This window comes from Arvicola amphibius, chromosome 8 (genome assembly GCF_903992535.2).
Source record: "Arvicola amphibius chromosome 8, mArvAmp1.2, whole genome shotgun sequence".
Taxonomy (NCBI): Eukaryota; Metazoa; Chordata; class Mammalia; order Rodentia; family Cricetidae; genus Arvicola; species Arvicola amphibius.
Window position 1 is genome coordinate 61,188,350 of NC_052054.1, and position 18,122 is coordinate 61,206,471.

The 18,122-nt window shown below is 37.8% G+C and overlaps 1 protein-coding gene across 1 annotated transcript in view; it reads left to right on the top strand.

Moving 5' to 3' along the window:
* Nucleotides 1–18,122, top strand: part of Ascc3 (activating signal cointegrator 1 complex subunit 3) — a 293,210-nt gene that overhangs the window by 152,389 nt on the left and 122,699 nt on the right. Inside the window, exons 22-24 of the mRNA XM_038339034.1 lie at nt 13,097–13,251; nt 15,631–15,729; nt 16,826–16,994. Of these exons, the coding sequence (XP_038194962.1) occupies nt 13,097–13,251; nt 15,631–15,729; nt 16,826–16,994 (423 nt within the window). The remainder of the gene's footprint in view (nt 1–13,096; nt 13,252–15,630; nt 15,730–16,825; nt 16,995–18,122) is intronic.

Consider the following 18,122-nt stretch of genomic DNA (forward strand, 5'->3'; position numbering starts at 1 on the left):
GCCACATAATGGCTCCCTCATTTAAGATATCTCTTTTCTTGCTCTCCCTCTCTGCCTTCTCCTATCTCAACCATCCCATTGCTTCATGTTCTCCTCCTGTTCTCCCACACCACACTCCAAACTTTCTGAGGCGATTTTGTTTATTTCCACATCCCAGGGAGATCCATATATGATTCTCTTAGGGTTTTCCTTATTACATAGCTTCTCTGAGGTCATGGGCTAGGCTGATGAATATCCTTTTTTCACATCTGATATCCACTTATGAGTGCATACATACCATATTTGTTTTACTTAGTCTGGATTATCTCACTCGGGATGGTTTTTTCTAGTTCCATCCATTTACATACAAACTTCAAGATGTCATTGTTTTTTTACTGCTGAAGAGTATTCCATTGTATAAATGTACCACAATTTCTTTATCCATTCTTCGGCTGAGGGGCATCTAGGTTTTTTCCAGTTTCTGGCTATTACGAATAATACTGCTATGAACATAGTTGAGCAAATGTCCTTTTAGAATGAGTGTGCATTCTTTGGATATATGACCAAGAGTGTTATTGCCAGTTCTTGAGGTAGGTTGATTCCCAATTTTCTGAGAAAACACCATAGTGATTTCCAAAGTGGCTGTATAAGTTTACACTCCCAGCAGCAATGGTGGAGTGTTCTCCATGGTCCTCATCCTCTCCAGCATAAGCTATCATTAATGTTTTTGCTATCTAACTGGTATAAGACAGTATCCCAGAGTTGTTTTGATTTGCATTTCCCTGATGGCTAAGGATTTAAGGTGAAAATTTCCTCAAGTGTCTTTCAACCATTTGAGATTTTTTTTGTTGAGTATTTTCTATTTAGATCGATACCCCATTTTTTAATTTGATTATTTGGTATTTTGATATTTAGTTTCTTGAGTTCTTTATATATTTTGGTTATTGGTCCTCTATCTAATGTGGAGTCGGTGAAGATCTTTTCCCATTCTGTAGGCTGCTGTTTTGTCTTGTTGACAGTGTCCTTTATCTTACAGAAACTTCTCAGTTTCTGAAGCTCCCATTTATTTATTGTTGCTCTCAGTGACTGTGCTACTGGTGTTATATTTAGGAAGTCGTCTCCTATGCTAAGCATTCAAAGCTACTTTCCACTTTCTCTTCTATTGAGGTTCAGTGTGATTGGACTTATTTTGAGGTCTTACATCCATTTGGACTTGAGTTTTGTAATGGGGATAGATATGGATCTATATACATTCTTCTATATGTTGATATCCAATTATGCCAGCACCATTTACTGAAGATGCTTTCTTTTTTCTGTTGTATAATTTTAGCTTCTTTGTTAAAAATAGGGTGTTCATAGGTTTAGGGATTAATATCAGGGCCTTTTATTCGATTCCATTGGTCCACCTGTCTGTTTTTATGCCAGTACCAAGCCATTTTTATTACAGTAGCTCTATGATAGAGCTTGATGTCAAGGATCGTGATGTGTCCTTAAGTTCCTTTATTGTATAGGACTGTTAGCTATCTGGGGTTTTTACCTTTACCATTTGAAGTTGAGTATTGTTCTTGCAGGGTCTATGAAGAATTGTGCTGCGATTTTGATGGGGATTGCATTGAATCTATAGATTGCTGTTGGTAGGATTGCCATTTTTATTATGTTGATCCTACCTATCCAAGAGCATGGAAGATCTTTCCATTTTCTAATATCTTCTTCAATTTTCTTTTCTTCAAAGACTTAAAGTTCTTGTCGTAAAGGCCTCTCACATCTCTGGTTAGTGTTACCCCAAGATATTTTATGTTATTTGTGGCTATTGTAATGGGTGATTTTCTCTGATCTCTCTCTCTCTCTCTCTCTCTCTCTCTCTCCTCTCTCTCTCTCTCCTCTCTCTCCTCTCTCTCTCTCTCTCTCTCTCTCTCTTTCTCGGTTTATTGAGACAAGATTTCTCTGTAGCTTTGGTGCCTGTCCTGGAACTATATCTTGTAGACTAGGCTGGCCTTGAACTCACAGAGATCCATCTGCCTCTGCCTCCCTAGTGCTGGGATTAAAGGCATGCGCCACCCCAGCCCTGCTTTCTTTCTCTGTATATAGGAGGGCTACTGATTTTTTATTTTACTTAATCTTTATCCTGTCACATTGCTGAAGGTGTTTATCCACTGTCCAACTCCTCTTGTAGAATTTTTGGGATTACTTATGTATACTATTATCTTCTGCAAATAGTGAAAATTTGACTTCTTCCTTACAATTTTTATCCTCTTTATTTCCTTTTGTTGTCTTATTGCTCTACCTAGACCATCAAGTAGTATGTTGAATAGATATGGAGAGAATGGACAGCCTTGTCTTGTTCCTGATCTTAGTGGAATCTATTTGAGTTTCTCTCCATTTAATTTGATGTTGTCTGATAACGTCCTTGATATAGCTTTTATTATGTTTAGATACATTCCTTGTGTACCTGATCTCCTGAGACATTTATCATGAAGGGCTATGGGATTTTGTTTAATGTTTTTTCAGCATCTAATGACATGATGATATATCTTTTTTTTCTTTCAGCTTATTTATTTTGTGGATTATATTGATAGATTTTTGTATATTGAACCATTCCTGTATCTCTGGAATGAAGCCAACATTGATTATGTTAGATTATTTTTTGATGTGTTATTGTATTCAGTTTGCCTGTGTTTTACTGAGTATTTTTGCATCATTGTTCATGAGGGAGATTGGTATGTAATTCGCTTTATTAGTTGTTTCTTTGTGAGATGTGGGTATCATGGGAACTAAAGCCTCATAAAAAGAGTTTTGCAATAATCTTTCTTTCTCTATTGTGTGTAACAATTTGAGGAATATTGCAATATCTTAGCTCTTCTTTGAAATTCTGGTAGATTTCTGTGTCAAAATCGCCTCACCCTGGGCTTTATTTCGCTTATATTTCTTTAGGGGTCTATTTAAATAGTTCATCTGGTCTTGATTTAATTTTGGTATTTGTTACCTTTCCAGAAAATCGTCCATTTCTTTTAGATATTTCCGTTTTGTCATGTGTAGGTGTTTTAAGTATTTCCTAATGATTTTCTGGATTTCCTAAGTGTCTGTTGTTATGTCCCCCTTTTTATTTCTGATTTGTTAATTTGAATGTTCTTTCTACCTTTTGATTAGTTTGGATAAGGGTTTGTCTATCTTGATTTTCTCAAAGAACCAGATCTTTGTTTCATTGATTCTTTGTATTGTTTTCTTTGTTTCTATTTTATTGGTTTCAGCCTTCAATTTAATTATTTCCTTTCATCTACTATTCCTGGGTGAATATGCAGCTGAAGGATGGATCCTGTTTTTATATCCATTCTGTTAGCCTGTGTATTTTTTTCTCATTTTTTTATTAAAAATTTCCATCTCCTCCTCCCCTCCTCCTCCTCCTTCCCTCCCCTCCATTCCACCCATACCCCCACTCCACCCCTCTCCAAGCCACAGAGCCATCAGAGTTCCCTTCACTATGTTAAGTCCAAGGTCCTCCCAGGTCCCCCTAAGTCCAGGAAGGTGAGCAACCAAACTGACAAGGCTCACAGTGAGCCCCTCTATGCTGTAGAGTTCATGCTCATCGCCTTTGTCCTTGGTTTCTCAGTCCTCCTCCACCGTCAGCCACATTCAGAGAGTCCGGTTTGGTCCCCTGTTCCATCAGTCCCATTCCAACTGGACTTGGTGGTCTCCCGTTAGATCTGTCCCACCATCTCAATGGGTAAACGCACTCCTCACGGTCCTGACTTCCTTGCTCATGATCTCCCTCCTTTTGCTCCTCATCGGGACCTTGGGAGCTCAATCCGGTGCTCCTATGTGGGGCTCTGTCATTTTCTCCATCCAATGCCAGGTGAAGGTTCTATGGTAATATGCAAGATATTCATGAGTATGGCAATAGGATCTGGACATTTCTGGCACCCTCTCCTCAGCTGCCCAAGGACTAGCTGGGAGCATCTTCCTGGACACCTGGGAACCCCTCTAGAGTCAAGTCTCTGCCAACCCTAGAATGGCTCCCTTAATTAAGATATATAATTCCTTGTTCCCATATCCACCCTTCCTATATCCCAACCATCCTATTCCCCCAAGCTCTTCCCATCTTCCACTTCACACTTTTCTCTCCCCATCCCCCCATCCCCCCATCCCACCCCACCCCCATGTTCCCATTTTTTGTCCTGCAATCTTGTCTACTTCCAATATCCAGGAGGATAACTATATGTTTTTCTTTGGGTTCACCTTCTTATATAGCTTCTCTAGGATTTTTTACGAATTATAGGCTCAATGTCCTTTATTTATGGCTAGAAACCAATTATGAGTGAGTACATCCCATGTTCATCTTTTTGGGCCTGGGTTACCTCACTCAGGATGGTGTTTTCTATTTCCATCCACTTGCATGCAAACTTCAAGATGTCATTGTTTTTTACTGCCGAGTAGTACTCTAATATGTATATATTCCACACTTTCTTCATCCATTCTTCCACTGAAGGGCATCTAGGTTGTTTCCAGGTTCTGGCTATTACAAATAATGCTGCTATAAACATAGTTGAACAAATGCTTTTGTAATATGATTGGGCATCTCTTGGGTAAATTCCCAAGAGTGGGATTGCTGGGTCCTGGGGTAGGTTGATCCCAAATTTCCTGAGAAACCTCCACACTGCTTTCCAAAGCGGTTGCACAAGTTTGCATTCCCACCAGCAGTGGATGAGTGTACCCCTTACTCCACATCCTCTCCAGCAAAGGTTATCATTGGTGTTTTTGATTTTAGCCAATCTGACAGGTGTAAGATGGTATCTCAGCATTGTTTTGATTTGCATTTCCCTGATTGCTAAGGAGGTTGAGCATGCCCTTAAGTGTCTTTTGGCCATTCGAACTTCTTCTGTTGAGAATTCTCTGTTCAGTTCAGTGCCCCATTTTTTAATTGGGTTAATTAGCATTTTACAGTCTAGTCTCTTGAGTTCCTTATATATTTTAGAGATCAGACCTTTGTCAGTTGCAGGGTTGGTGAAGATCTTTTCCAGTCAGTAGGCTGCCTTTTTGTCTTAGTGACAGTGTCCTTTGCTTTACTTCAGGAGGTCCCATTTATTCAATGTTGCCCTTAATGTCTGTGCTGCTAGGGCTATACGTAGGAAGCGGTCTCCTGTGCCCAAATGTTGTAGAGTACTTCCCACTTTCTCCTCTATCAAGCTCAATGTGTTCAGATTAATATTGAGGTCTTTAATCCATTTGGACTTGAGTTTTGTGCATGGTGATAGACACGGATCTACTTTCATTCTTCTAAAGGTTGACATCCAGTTATGCCAGCACCATTTGTTGAAGATGCTTTCTTTCTTCCATTGTGTGCTTTTAGCTCCTTTATCAAAAATCAAGTGTTCATAGGTTTGTGGGTTAAGATCTGGGTCTTCTATACGATTCCATTGGTCGACTTCTCTATTTTTATGCCAATACCAAGCTGTTTTCAATTCTGTAGCTCTGTAATAGAGTTTGAAGTCAGGGATGGTAATGCCTCCAGAAGTTCCTTTATTGTATAAGATTGTTTTGGCTATCCTGGGTTTCTTGTTCTTCCATATAAAGTTGATTATTGTCCTCTCAAGATCTATGAAGAATTTTGATGGGATCTTTAAGGGGATTGCATTAAATCTATAGATTGCCTTTGGTAGTATTGCCATTTTTTCTATGTTGATCCTCCCAATCCAAGAGCAAGGGAGATCCTTCCATTTTCTGGTATCCTCTTCAATTTCTTTCTTCAAAGACTTAAAGTTCTTTTTTTTTACTCATTTTTTTTATTAAAGATTTCCATCTCCTCCCCTCCTCCTCCTTCCCTCTCCTCCCTTGCACCCATACCCCCATTCCACCCCTCTCCAAGACAAAAAGAGCCATCAGGGTTCCCTTCACTATGTTAAGTCCAAGGTCCTCCCAGCTCCCACTAAGTCCAGGAAGGTGAGCAACCAAACTGACAAGGCTCACAGTGAGCCCGTCCATGCTGTAGAGTTCATGTTTATTGCCGTTGTCCTTGGTTTCTCAGTCCTCCTCCACCGTCAGCCATATTCAGAGAGTCCAGTTTGTAGGAGCACCGGACTGAGCTCCCAAAGTCCTGATGGGGAGCAAAAGGAGGGAGGTCATGAGCAAGGAAGTCAGGACCATGAGGAGTGCGTTTACCAATTGAGACGGTGGGACAGATCTAATGGGAGACCACCAAGTCCAGTTGGAATGGGACTGATGGAACAGGGGACCAAACCGGACTCTCTGAATGTGGCAGACTTAAAGTTCTTGTCAAATAGGTCTTTCACTTCCTTGGTTAGAGTTACCCCAAGATATTTTATACTGTTTGTGGCTATCGTGAAAGGTGACGCTTCTCTGATTTCTTTCTCTGCTTCCTTATCCTTTGTATATAGGAGGGCAACTGATTTTTTAGAGTTGATCTTGTATCCTGCCACGATACTAAAGGAGTTTATCAGCTTTAGGAGTTCTTTGGTGGAGTTTTTCAGGTCGCTTATGTACACTATCATATCATCTGCAAATAACAAAGTTTAACTTCTTCCTTTCCAATTCGAATCCCCTTGATCCCCTTGTTTTGTCTTATTGCTATTGCTCGAACTTCAAGCACTATACTGAAGAGATAAGGAGAGAGTGGACAGCCTTGTCGTGTTCCTGAATTTAATGGGATGGCCTTGAGTTTCTCTCCATTTAATTTGATGTTAGCTGTCGGCTTGCTGTAAATAGCCTTTATTATATTTAGGAATGACCCCTGTATCCCTAATCTCTCCAAGACCTTTATCATAAAGGGGTTTTGAATTTTGTCAAATGCTTTTTCTGCATCTAATGAGATGATCATATGGTTTTTATCCTTCAGTTTATTTATATGGTGGATTCCATTAATAGATTTTCGTATGTTGAACCAGCCCTGCATCTCTGGGATGACGCCTACTTGATCGTAGTGGATAATTTTTCTAATGTTCTTGGATTCGGTTTGCCAGTATTTTATTGAGAATTTTTGCGTCAATGTTCATGAGTGAGATTGGCCTGTAATTCTCTTTCTTGGTTGAGTCTTTGTGTGGTTTAGGTATCAGGGTAATTGTAGCTTCATAAAAGGAATTTGGCAATGACTGTTCTGTTTATATTATGAAATACCTTAAGGAGTATAGGTATTAGGTCTTCTTGGAAGTTCTGGTAGAATTCTGTATTGAACCCATCTGGTCCTGGGCTTTTTTTGGTAGGGAGTTTTCTGATAACAGTTTCTAATTCTTCGTGACTAACAGGACTATTTAGAGCATTTACCTGGTCCTGGTTTAACTTTGGTATATGGTACTTATCTAAAAAAGTGTCCATTTCTTTTACATTTTCCAATTTTGTGGCATACAGGCTTTTGTAGTAAGATCTAATGATTCTCTGAATTTCCGCTGTGTCTGTGATTATGTCCCCTTTTTCATTTCTGATCTTATTAATTTGCGTGTTCTCTCTCTGCTGTTTGATTAGTTTGGCTAGGGGTTTGTCAATCTTGTTGATTTTCTCCAAGAACCAGGTTTTTGTTTCATTGATTCTTTGGATTGTTTTCTGTGTTTCTATTTTGTTGATTTCTGCCCTCAGTTTGATAATTTCCAGTCTTCTACTTTTCCTAGGTGAGTCTGCTTCTTTCTTTTCTAGAGCTTTCAGGTGTGCTGTTAAGTCTCCAGTGTGTGCTTTTTCTGTTTTTTTTAAGTGGCCACTTAGTGCTATGAATTTTTGTCTTAGCACTGCTTTCATATTGTCCCATAAGTTTGAGTATGTTGTGTCTTTATTTTCATTAAATTCAAGGAAGACTTTAATTTCTTTCTTTATTTCTTCCTTGACCCAGGTGTGGTTCAGTAGTTGACTGTTCAGTTTCCATGAGTTTGTAGGCTTTCTTGGGGTAGCATTGTTGTTGAATTCTAATTTTAATCCATGGTGATCCGATAAGATGCAGGTGGTTACTAATATGTTTTTGTAACTGTGGAAGTTTGCTTTGTTACCGAGTATGTGGTCAATTTTCGAAAAGGTTCCATGAGCCGCAGAGAAGAAGGTATATTCTTTCCTGTTTGGGTGGAATGTTCTATAAATGTCTGTTAAATCCATTTGGTTCATTACCTCTATTAAGTCTCTTAATTCTCTGTTAGGTTTCTGTCTGATTGACCTGTCCATTGGAGAAAGAGGAGTGTTGAAGTCTCCCACTATCAGTGTGTTTGGTTTGATGGCTGCCTTGAGTTCTAGTAATGTTTCTTTTACATAAGTGGGTGCTTTTGTATTAGGGGCATAGATATTCAGAATTGAGACTTCATTCTGATAGATTTTTCCTGTAATGTGTATAAAGTGTCGCTTTCCATCTCTTCTGATTGATTTTAGTTTGAAGTCAACTTTGTTAGAAATTAATATGGCCACACCCGCTTGTTTCTTAGGTCCATTTGCTTGATAAACCTTTTCCCAACCCTTTACTCTGAGTAGATGTCTGTCTTTGTGGTTGAGGTGTGTTTCTTGTAAACAGCAGAATGTTGGATCCTGTTTTCGTTTCCAGTCTCCTAGCCTGTGCCTTTTTATAGGTGAATTGAGTCCATTGATATTAAGTGATATTAATGACCAGTGGATGTTAACTCCGGTTGTCATTTTTTATTTGGTAGTAGAGATTGTGTGTTTCCTTTCTTTGAGATGTGCTGGTGAAGGGTTGCTAGATGTCTGAGTTATTTTGGGCAATGCTGGACTCCTTTGTTTGTGAATTTCCTTCTATTACTTTCTGTAAGGCTAGATTTTTTGGCTATGTATTATTTAAATTTGTTTTTATCCTGGAATATTTTGTTTTCTCCATTTATAGTGAATGAAAGCTTGGCTGGGTATAGTAATCTGGGCTTGCATCCATGGTCTCTTAGTTTCTGCAAAACATCTATCCAGGACCTTCTTGCTTTCATGGTTTCCATAGAGAAGTCAGGTGTTAGTCTGATAGGTTTACCTTTATATGTTACTTGACCTTTTTCCTTTGCAGCTCTTAATATTCTTTCTTTATTCTGTATGTTTTGTGTTTTGATTATAATATGGCGAGGGGATTTTTTTTTTTTGATCCAGTCTATTTGGTGTTCTGTAAGCTTCTTAAACCTTAATAGGAATATCTTTCTTTAGGTTTGGGAAGTTTTCTTCTATAATTTTATTAAATATATTTTCTGGACCATTGAGCTGTAATTCTTCTCCTTCTACGCCTATTATTCTTAGGTTTGGTCTTTTTATTGTGTCCCAGATTTCCTGAATGTTTTGTGATGAGAATTTGTTGGATTTGCTGTTTTCTTTGATCAGTGCGTTTATTTTCTCTATGGTATCTTCAGAATCTGAGATTCTTTCTTCTATCTCTTGTATTCTGTTGGTTATGCTTGTTTCTGTAGTCTCTGTTCGTTTACATAGATTTTCCATATCCAGCTGGCCCTTGGGTTGTGTTTTCTTCCTTGCCTCCGTTTCAGTTTTCAAGTCTTGCACTGTTTCCATTATCTGTTTGATTGTTTTTTCTTGGTTTCCTAGGATATCATTTACGGATTTACTCAATTCTTCAAACTTTTTGTTATTCTTCTCGTCCATTTCCTTAAGGGAGTTTTTCACCTCCTGTTTAAGGGACTCTATTACTTTCATAAAGTCAATTTTTTTTACTTCTTCTTGATTAGTGTGTTCAAGTCCTCCTGTTATAAGTTCGCTGGGTTCTGGTGCTTTCATGTTGTTTTTCAAATTGTTGGATGAATTCTTGCATTGGCGCCTGCCCATTTCTTCCTCTGAATAATCCCCTTTGGGTCTTCTTTTAGAACTTCAATTCACCCCCAATGAATTCAATTCACTCACCCCAATGAATGATGGATGTTCTGGTAGACAGTCAGGTCTCCTTGCTGGCCAAGTGGCTCACTGACAAAGGGCCTACCTTGCTGCAGGCAGGCTATTGAAACAGGGGACCTCCCACCAGCCTGGGTGCACTCAATTCCAGGTCCCTGGCGCCCAAACAGGCTGAGCTGTGGGATTTTGTGGCCCCAAAAATGGGAGGATGAAAGGGGGGGGAGTAGGGGTGAGAAGGGTTCTGGGTGCAAGCTGGGAAGGGACAGGAAGACAGAGAGGTAGTACCCGCGCTAACTCACCCCAATGAATGATGGATCCTCTGTCAGACAGTCAGGTCTCCTTGCAGGCCAAGCAGCTCGCTGACAAAGGGCCTACATTGCTGCAGGCAGGCTAATGAAGCAGGGGACCTTCCACTGGCCTGGGTGCACTCAATTCCCCGTCCAGGCACCCAAACAAGGTGGGCTGTGGGATTCTGTGGCCCCAAAGATGGGAGGATGAAGCAGGGGGGTGGGAGGTGGGGGTTCTGGGTGCAAGCTGGGAAGGGCTAGCCTGTGTATTTTTATAGGTAAATTGAGTCCATTTATATTAAGAATAATGATCAGTGATTATTGATTCCTGTTATTTTTCAGTGGTAGTGTTTGTGTGTTTCCCTTCTTTGGGGTTTGCTGGTATGATGTTATTTGTTGCCTGTGTTTTTGTGGATGCAGCTATCTTCCTTGGGTTGGAGTTTTCCTTCTAGTACTTTCTATAAGACTTGGTTTGTGGATAGATATTGTTTAAATCTGGTTTTTGTTATGGAATATCTTTTTCTCTGTCTGTGGTGATTGAAACTTTGTTGGGAATCCTTGGTCTCTTAGTGTCTGGAGCACATCTGTCCAGGACCTTGTGGCCTTCATGTTTCCATTGAGAAGTAGTGTGTAATTCTGATTGGTCTGTCTTTACATCTTCCTTGGCCTTTTTCCTTTGCAGCTCTTAATACTCTTTCTTTATTTTGTGTCCTTACTGTTTTGATTATAATATGCAATGGCTGATTGGTATTCTATAAGCTTCTTGTACCTTCATAGGTGTATCCTTTAGGTTGGGAAAGTTTTCCTCTCTGACTTTGTTGACTATCTTCTCTGTGTCTTTGAGCTGGACTACTTCTTCTATCCCCATTATTCTTAGGTTTGGTCTTTTCATAGTGTCCCAGATTTCCTTGATGTTTTGTATTAAGAATTTGTTGGATTTAACCTCTTCTTTAACTGATTAGTCTAGTTCCTCTATTGTGTCTTCAACACCTGAGGTTCTCTCTTCTATCTCATATATTCTGTTGGTTGTGCTTGCATCTGTAGTTCCTGTTCATTTACCTAGGTTTTCCATTTCCAGAATTCCTCAGTTTTTGTTTTCTTTATTGTCTCTATTTCAGTTTCCAAGTCTTAACTGTTTTAACTGTTTGCTTCATCTGGTTGGTTGTTTTTTCTTGACTTTCTTTAAGAGACTTATTGATTTCTTCCAATTTTCTGTTTGTCTTGGGGCCTAGTGCCTAGAGACTGGGCTGTCCATTTCTTTAAGGGGATTTTTCATTTCATCTTTAAGGGTCTCTATCATCTCCATAAAGTTGTATTTAAGGTCATTTTCTTCTGCTGCTTCTGGGTTCTAATGTTTAGATCATTGGGTTCTTCGTTGCCATGTTCTTGTACATTCTTGAATATATTCTTGCATTGGCACCTGCCTATCTCTTCCTCCAATTGGTTGGGGCAATGTCTTTGCCTCTTGATCCAATCCTTGTCGTTGGTGACCAAGTCTCAGGGATCCTTTCTTGGACTGATCATTGCAGTTGCTGTCTGTGCCTCAAGAAGATGCTGAGTTCTCAGGGCATGGGTGGGTTTGCGGTGGAGTGGCATTTGTAGAATACAGGTCCATTAAATGTGAGGGAGGACCCTTGGAATAGCCTGCCTTCTTTTTTACAGATGGTTTGCCTGCTGGCTGCCTAGTGCATTTAAGGCATATGGGGGAGGGGGAGAGGTTTTCCCCTGGGGCCTAGGTCCTAGGTACGACTGGGGGTGAGGGGGCTAGTCTTGGTCCACTGTGTGCAGTAGCAGTCTGGCCTCAGAGAGCCACTCAGGTCTCTAGGGATGGGGAAATTTGGTGGTAGATTAGAATTTATAGATTACAGGGTTTTCTGTGGGCAGGGGAGGGTGTTGGAACAGCCTATTAGCAGGAGGCTTTCCTGCTAGCCAGCTAGGGAAGGTGAAGCAGGTGGGGGAGGGGCCTGGGTTTTGCCCTGGGGCCTAGTGCTTTGAGATTGGCTATCCATCTGGGTAGCTGGTCACCCACCTCTTAAAGGAATCTGTGCCTCTAAGAGCCACTGAGCTAGCGGGGGATGGGTAAATTTGGTGGTAGAGTAGAATTTGTAGATTACAGGGTCCAATAATGGAACAGCCTATAAGCAGGAGGCTTTCCTGCTGACTGATTAGTACTACTGAGGTGTGTGGAGGGGCACGGGTTTTGCCCCAGGGTCCTAGGGCCTAGAGACTGGGTTGTACTACTGGAGTGCTGGTAACTCACCTCTTGGTCTACTCTACAGTTGCAATCTGTCAAAAGATGTATTTTTTAAATAAAAGCCATCAATTTTAATTTCCAATTTGATCAAGGTTGAAACATATGACATATAAATGTGTGCCCTTCAAAAAATTCTCTGTGGAAGAGTTAAGATAAAAGTAATCTTGATAATAAAAAATGTAATTTAGTTCTGCTTGCTTAAACTAGTTAGTCACATTTGTATAGTTATATTTATTTTGTAACAGTATCTGACTTCCATTCATATCTTTATTGTAGAATCTGATTATTTATGAAAATAAGCATAAGTAGTTAATGTATTCTGATAGACTGTAATTTATATTTTGATTTTGTTTTCTAGAATAGTATATGGACGAATGAATCATGTTTTATTTTCCTGAAGTATTTCCTTAGTTGTATAAAGTTCTGATAGACTGTGAATAAATTAATGACTATTTTCACAAAGTACTTCATAACTCCATACTATGTCATAAACTAAGTGAGAAAGAAGTTGGTCTCTTTAGTTTTTCAAATAGCTCAGCAATTTTCAGAACCTATTAATATATAAATAAACCCTGATACTGGTTTTCTAACCTATGAATTGCTAATTCAAGTTAACTATTACAAAATATTCAAACATGTCAGGTCAAGAATGTCAGCTATTTTACATAACAAATCATAAAGCAAGCAATAAAATCACCATCTCTGAAATCTCATTTACAAGTCAGATTATGTGGGGCACATTCTTTTCTATGTGATGCTTTCCTTTCAGGTCACATTTTGCATCATGTGAATATTGGACTGAAGGTTAAACAGTGTGTTCATCAGATTCCTTCTGTTACAATGGAAGCTTCCATTCAGCCCATCACACGGACTGTCCTCCGAGTATCACTGAATATCCACCCGGATTTCTCTTGGAATGATCAGGTAGAGCTGGAAACATCTAAATTCATGTTATACCTAGGTATCTATACTGCAAATTCTCCAAACCTTATATCTAAACCAAAGGCACAGAGAGAACCTTTAGATAGATAGATAGATAGATAGATAGATAGATAGATAGATAGATAGATAGATAGATGGATGGATGGATGGATGGATGGATGGATAGATAGATAGATAGTCTTCATTAACAGCATTGTAGTAGTAGTTATTCCTATTTTTAAGAAAATGTGGTATATTGATGTGTCAACCAATGAGATCTTCCAGCGTCTACTGAATTAACTGTTACAACATTGAACTGCATTTCAGTAGATTGAGCTCTGTAAACTGGGCCACACTGGCTGTGTTATCCTGTATTATCCATGTTATCATTTTCGACATCCATATTGTCAGTTTGGCCACTAATTTGATATTCTGTTTGCTAACTGAAACATTTTTAAATCTTGTAATCTGTAAATTTACCATTCTCTCACTTTTTAAAAATTAGGCTAGTCGGAAGAATAATCTACATTTTCTTCCATGTCACCCATTTAATAGATTTTTTTCCTAGTAGCAAAGTCTAGCATTAGCTATAATTAATAGTTTTTTTCTTTTCTATGTCTCTGAATATGTAGTATTTATATACATAACTCTTTTTCAAAATGTCTTTCCTTGGTTCCTGTCATGGTTACTTCAGTTTTTATCTTTATTCGTTATTTCCTGCTTTAAAACCATATGTATTAAATTCTAACAGTAATGTTGAGGTTGTAGCACAATTGGTGGTATTTGTTGTTCTGAATGCCATCCCTGTGGCCACATGAAACAGTTGTGCTGGTACATCCTGCAGTCCCAGCACCCGGAGGGAGCTCAGCACCATGAGGTTCAGGCCAGCCTGGGTTACTAAAGATTCTTTCAAGGCAAAATAGGAGTAAACTCATACATAAAGATCTACTCTGAATCACCTTACTATTCAATCAGCATTCCTTGAACTAATTTATGTGTTAGAAATTGTAACTATAAAAGTAAGTCAGAATCTCACTGCTGGAAAGAGGCCCCTAGGGGAAGAAAAGTCACTTAGTAGTTGTAGTATACCTGTATACCTGTGCTTACCCCACATTGTTCCTATTAGAGTTACTTTTATTCAGCCATGTTTTGTAGGATCACCTAGATATGCTGCTAATCCCATGTGCAATTGCTTTAATGTGCTCAGACTTCTGAGTCTTATAATTTCCTACTACAAATACTAATAATAAACTATTAGAATGTTCTCAGAATTTCTCTGAGGAACAAGTGGTGATAATATAAATTTACTTTAATATTTCTCTAAAGATAGAATTTTATACAAAATATAAATATTTTATATTTAGTTATATTTAAAATAAAAAATATATTTAAATAGTTATATATGTATTTAAAATATATGTATTTATATAGCTAGCCATTAAAAATCATGTTTGAAATTTTAAATTTTAGGCCTGTTTATGAAATGAATGAAATTTTATTGTTTCAGTTATCTTCTACTAAAATCCGTAATAACCGTCCAGATAACACTCTCAAGTAGAATGTTATGGTCTTCAAAATTGGAGAACTGAACTTGCCTCCATTTGAAGGATGGAAGATAGTGTATTTTCCTGTGCAACAAAGGTCCCCAGGTGTACTACATGCCTCAGAATGTTTCAGGCTTCTAGTTAATCACACCATTCAGGGTCCAGATATTTTTATTCAACCCTACTTTGCTGACATTGTTGAATTCTTACCAAAAGTTTCATATATCCCTTTGCAAATTAAATTGTTTAATTTGAGCAAGGAAATAATATCCCTACATCCTCAGCCTAGAGCACAGATTTAGCTCAAAATTTATTGTAAGTTTCTCCTTTACCTGCTGTCAGAATAATTCCATGAACTGTCTATCTTATGAAAATCAGCTTTGTCCCCGGTGATGTGGCCACTTAGGTAAGAAATGAACATGGAGCCTTGTAAGGAGAAAGGAGCAGCCTGAAATGGATGAACAAAATATTGCTTATTAATCCAGTGAAATATTAACTGACAATAATTTGGAGTGAAGTACTGATACATAATGAATCAGATTAAAAAGCCAGTCATAAAAGCCCACAGAGTACAATTCCATTTATATAAAATATTCAGAAATGGCAATCTATAGTGAATAGGTATAGCTTATAAATATATTTGTTTTTTTCTGGAGGTAATGAAATGTTCTAAAATTAGATTGTGGCTATAGTTGTATAGTTTTGTAAATATGTTAAGTTGCCTTTCATATGTTAAATAAGTAAACAAATAGCCTCTATAATAACGAAGTTGCTGAAGAGAGGAATAGCTGTGAAGTATATAAACAGCCTGACTTGAACTGTAATACTACTTTTCTAGGTCCATGGAACAGTTGGGGAACCCTGGTGGATTTGGGTAGAAGATCCTACAAATGACCATATTTATCATTCAGAGTACTTTTTAGCTCTTAAAAAGCAGGTAAATACATATTTCTCTGACTTTTCCTATTTTACTGCCATGAAGAGAAAATATAAACTAACAATTTCTACTATTATTTTCTTTCTAAATGATTTTCCATTAAGGCTTTATTTATTATTATTTCTGCCTCTTTTAAAGGAAGACAGTGATTAAATGTATGCTTTTGGTAAATCATCATGATGATTGTTTGAGAACTTTAATTACAATTTGGTCATGTGTTAAGTAAGTCATGGCTTCCAGGGTTGTGAAATATGTAATATAGATGAAATAAGTAATAATTAGGTATTATATGCATACAATATAGTAAGAAGATTGACACACCTATTGAAAATTCTTTATAAATTGCCAATAAAAGACTTCATTTATCCCTGAAAAATAACTACAAGTAGCATTATACAGATTGAGCAGGTCATAATTTACGTATTTAGGAACATTTTACACATACATGTAACAACTGGTGAGAAAAGAGGTCATGAACTTGAAAGAAAACAAGGAGTATATGGGAAGGTTTGGAGGGGAAAAAAGAGGGGCAAATGATGTTAATTATAAAATAATCTCAAAAAGTAATTGAAACAATTTTTTAAAGGCTTAGTTCTTGCGATATATTGGATACTTTGCTTGTAGTTTCACTTTTTATAAAGAGAAAAGGGAAGTTTAAGCTGATAAATCTTGTAATGGCATCAGATTTGTTTTTGTTGAAGTTGCCTTTATATTAAACATTTATGATATGCAATTATGGTATTTCTGTATGGTACTCACAGAACTTAAACATTATGTAAATATTAGTATAGCAGTTAGAATTTTAAAAATGAAGTTAAGTAATTGAGTGAATAATGTTTGCATAATTCTGATAAACAAATCAAAGTGATACCTGTCAATGCATACTAAATAGCACAAAATAAATATAAACCTCACCTAAGAGTACATCAGGTTCTTAAAGTAATCAGACAAAAAATAATGCTGAATTACCTAAGCATCTGGGCTTCTTATAATCCAGTGTGCTTTATTGTCAGTGTATCTTGTTTAGGTACTGCTTTCTTAACAACAGCCTACAGTAGGAGAAGACGTATTTACTTGATGCTTTATTTCACACTAGGTTATTAATAAAGAACCTCAACTTCTGGTATTTACAATCCCTATTTTTGAGCCTTTGCCCTCTCAGTACTACATTCGAGCAGTGTCTGATAGATGGCTAGGAGCTGAGGCCGTTTGCATTATCAACTTTCAACATCTGATTCTACCAGAGAGACATCCTCCTCATACAGGTAAAGTGGCTTACTAATTTGAATCATTACCTTCCCAAAAATGACTGTTTTGTTTAATGTTGAAAAGTATTGTTGCTTGTGTTATTCTTTATGAAAATTCAAACTATTTGATAATATAGTTTAGAAAGAGAGTTTTCAGAGAAAATTGTTTGTATGTACATTGGGCAAAATTTAAGATAGTCCCATGAATTTTGAGATGAAAAAGCATTAAAGTGGGCCAGTTTTAATGGACTTAGTAAGGATGGCACTACTCTGCTGCTTTCTCCATTTATATAGCTGTAATTTCTTCATGTGTGCTTGCTTTTTTACTCAACTGTGCTTACTATGTGTTCTTTGAAATATGTGAGACACTATTCCAAAGGTTTTATATTTTTTGTATTCTCAGATCAGGTATGACAGTATGTATGCTAAATTATCATTTTTTTCATTCTGGACTTTTCTTTGTCCCATTGATATTCTTCAATATCTGAAATGTTTTAATACTATGGCATCGTGTTTTTTTGTTTTGTTTTGTTTTGTTTTGTTTTATTCTGGAGGGAATTTATAAATACCCACAGTGACTGTGCACTGCAAATAACATGGAATCTTCATATCAACTCCCTCCCATATTTTATCTTTATGGCAACTAATAGCAACACATCATGAAAGGTTTCTTATTGTTGTCTTTTGTAAAATTCTATTTTATATTTTCATAAGGTAAACTAATACATTCTTAAATTGGTTTATAAAAACTAGTGATGGAGATTCTCATTGGCTAATAAACAAACTGCCTTGGCCAGCCCTTAGGTGGGTGGAGTAGACAGAACAGGAAGAAGGAAGTGAGGTAGGTGGCTCAGTCAGATGCCACGCCTCTCCTAAGTGAGGCAGACTGCCTTGCCTCTCCTCAGGGAGAGAGATGCGATGAAGTCAGCCACCAGGTCAGATGTGCTGAATGTTTCCCGGTAAGACACCATTCGTGGTGTTACAAAGATTATTAGATATGGGTTAGTCAAGATGTGAGTAAGAGGCAGAAAATAATGGGCCAGGCAGTATTTAAAAGAATATAATTTGTGTGTTGTTTTTCGGGGCATAAACTAGCCCGTGGCTGGGAGCCAGGTGGTGGGAATGCGGCCCGCATTTTTAAAAAGA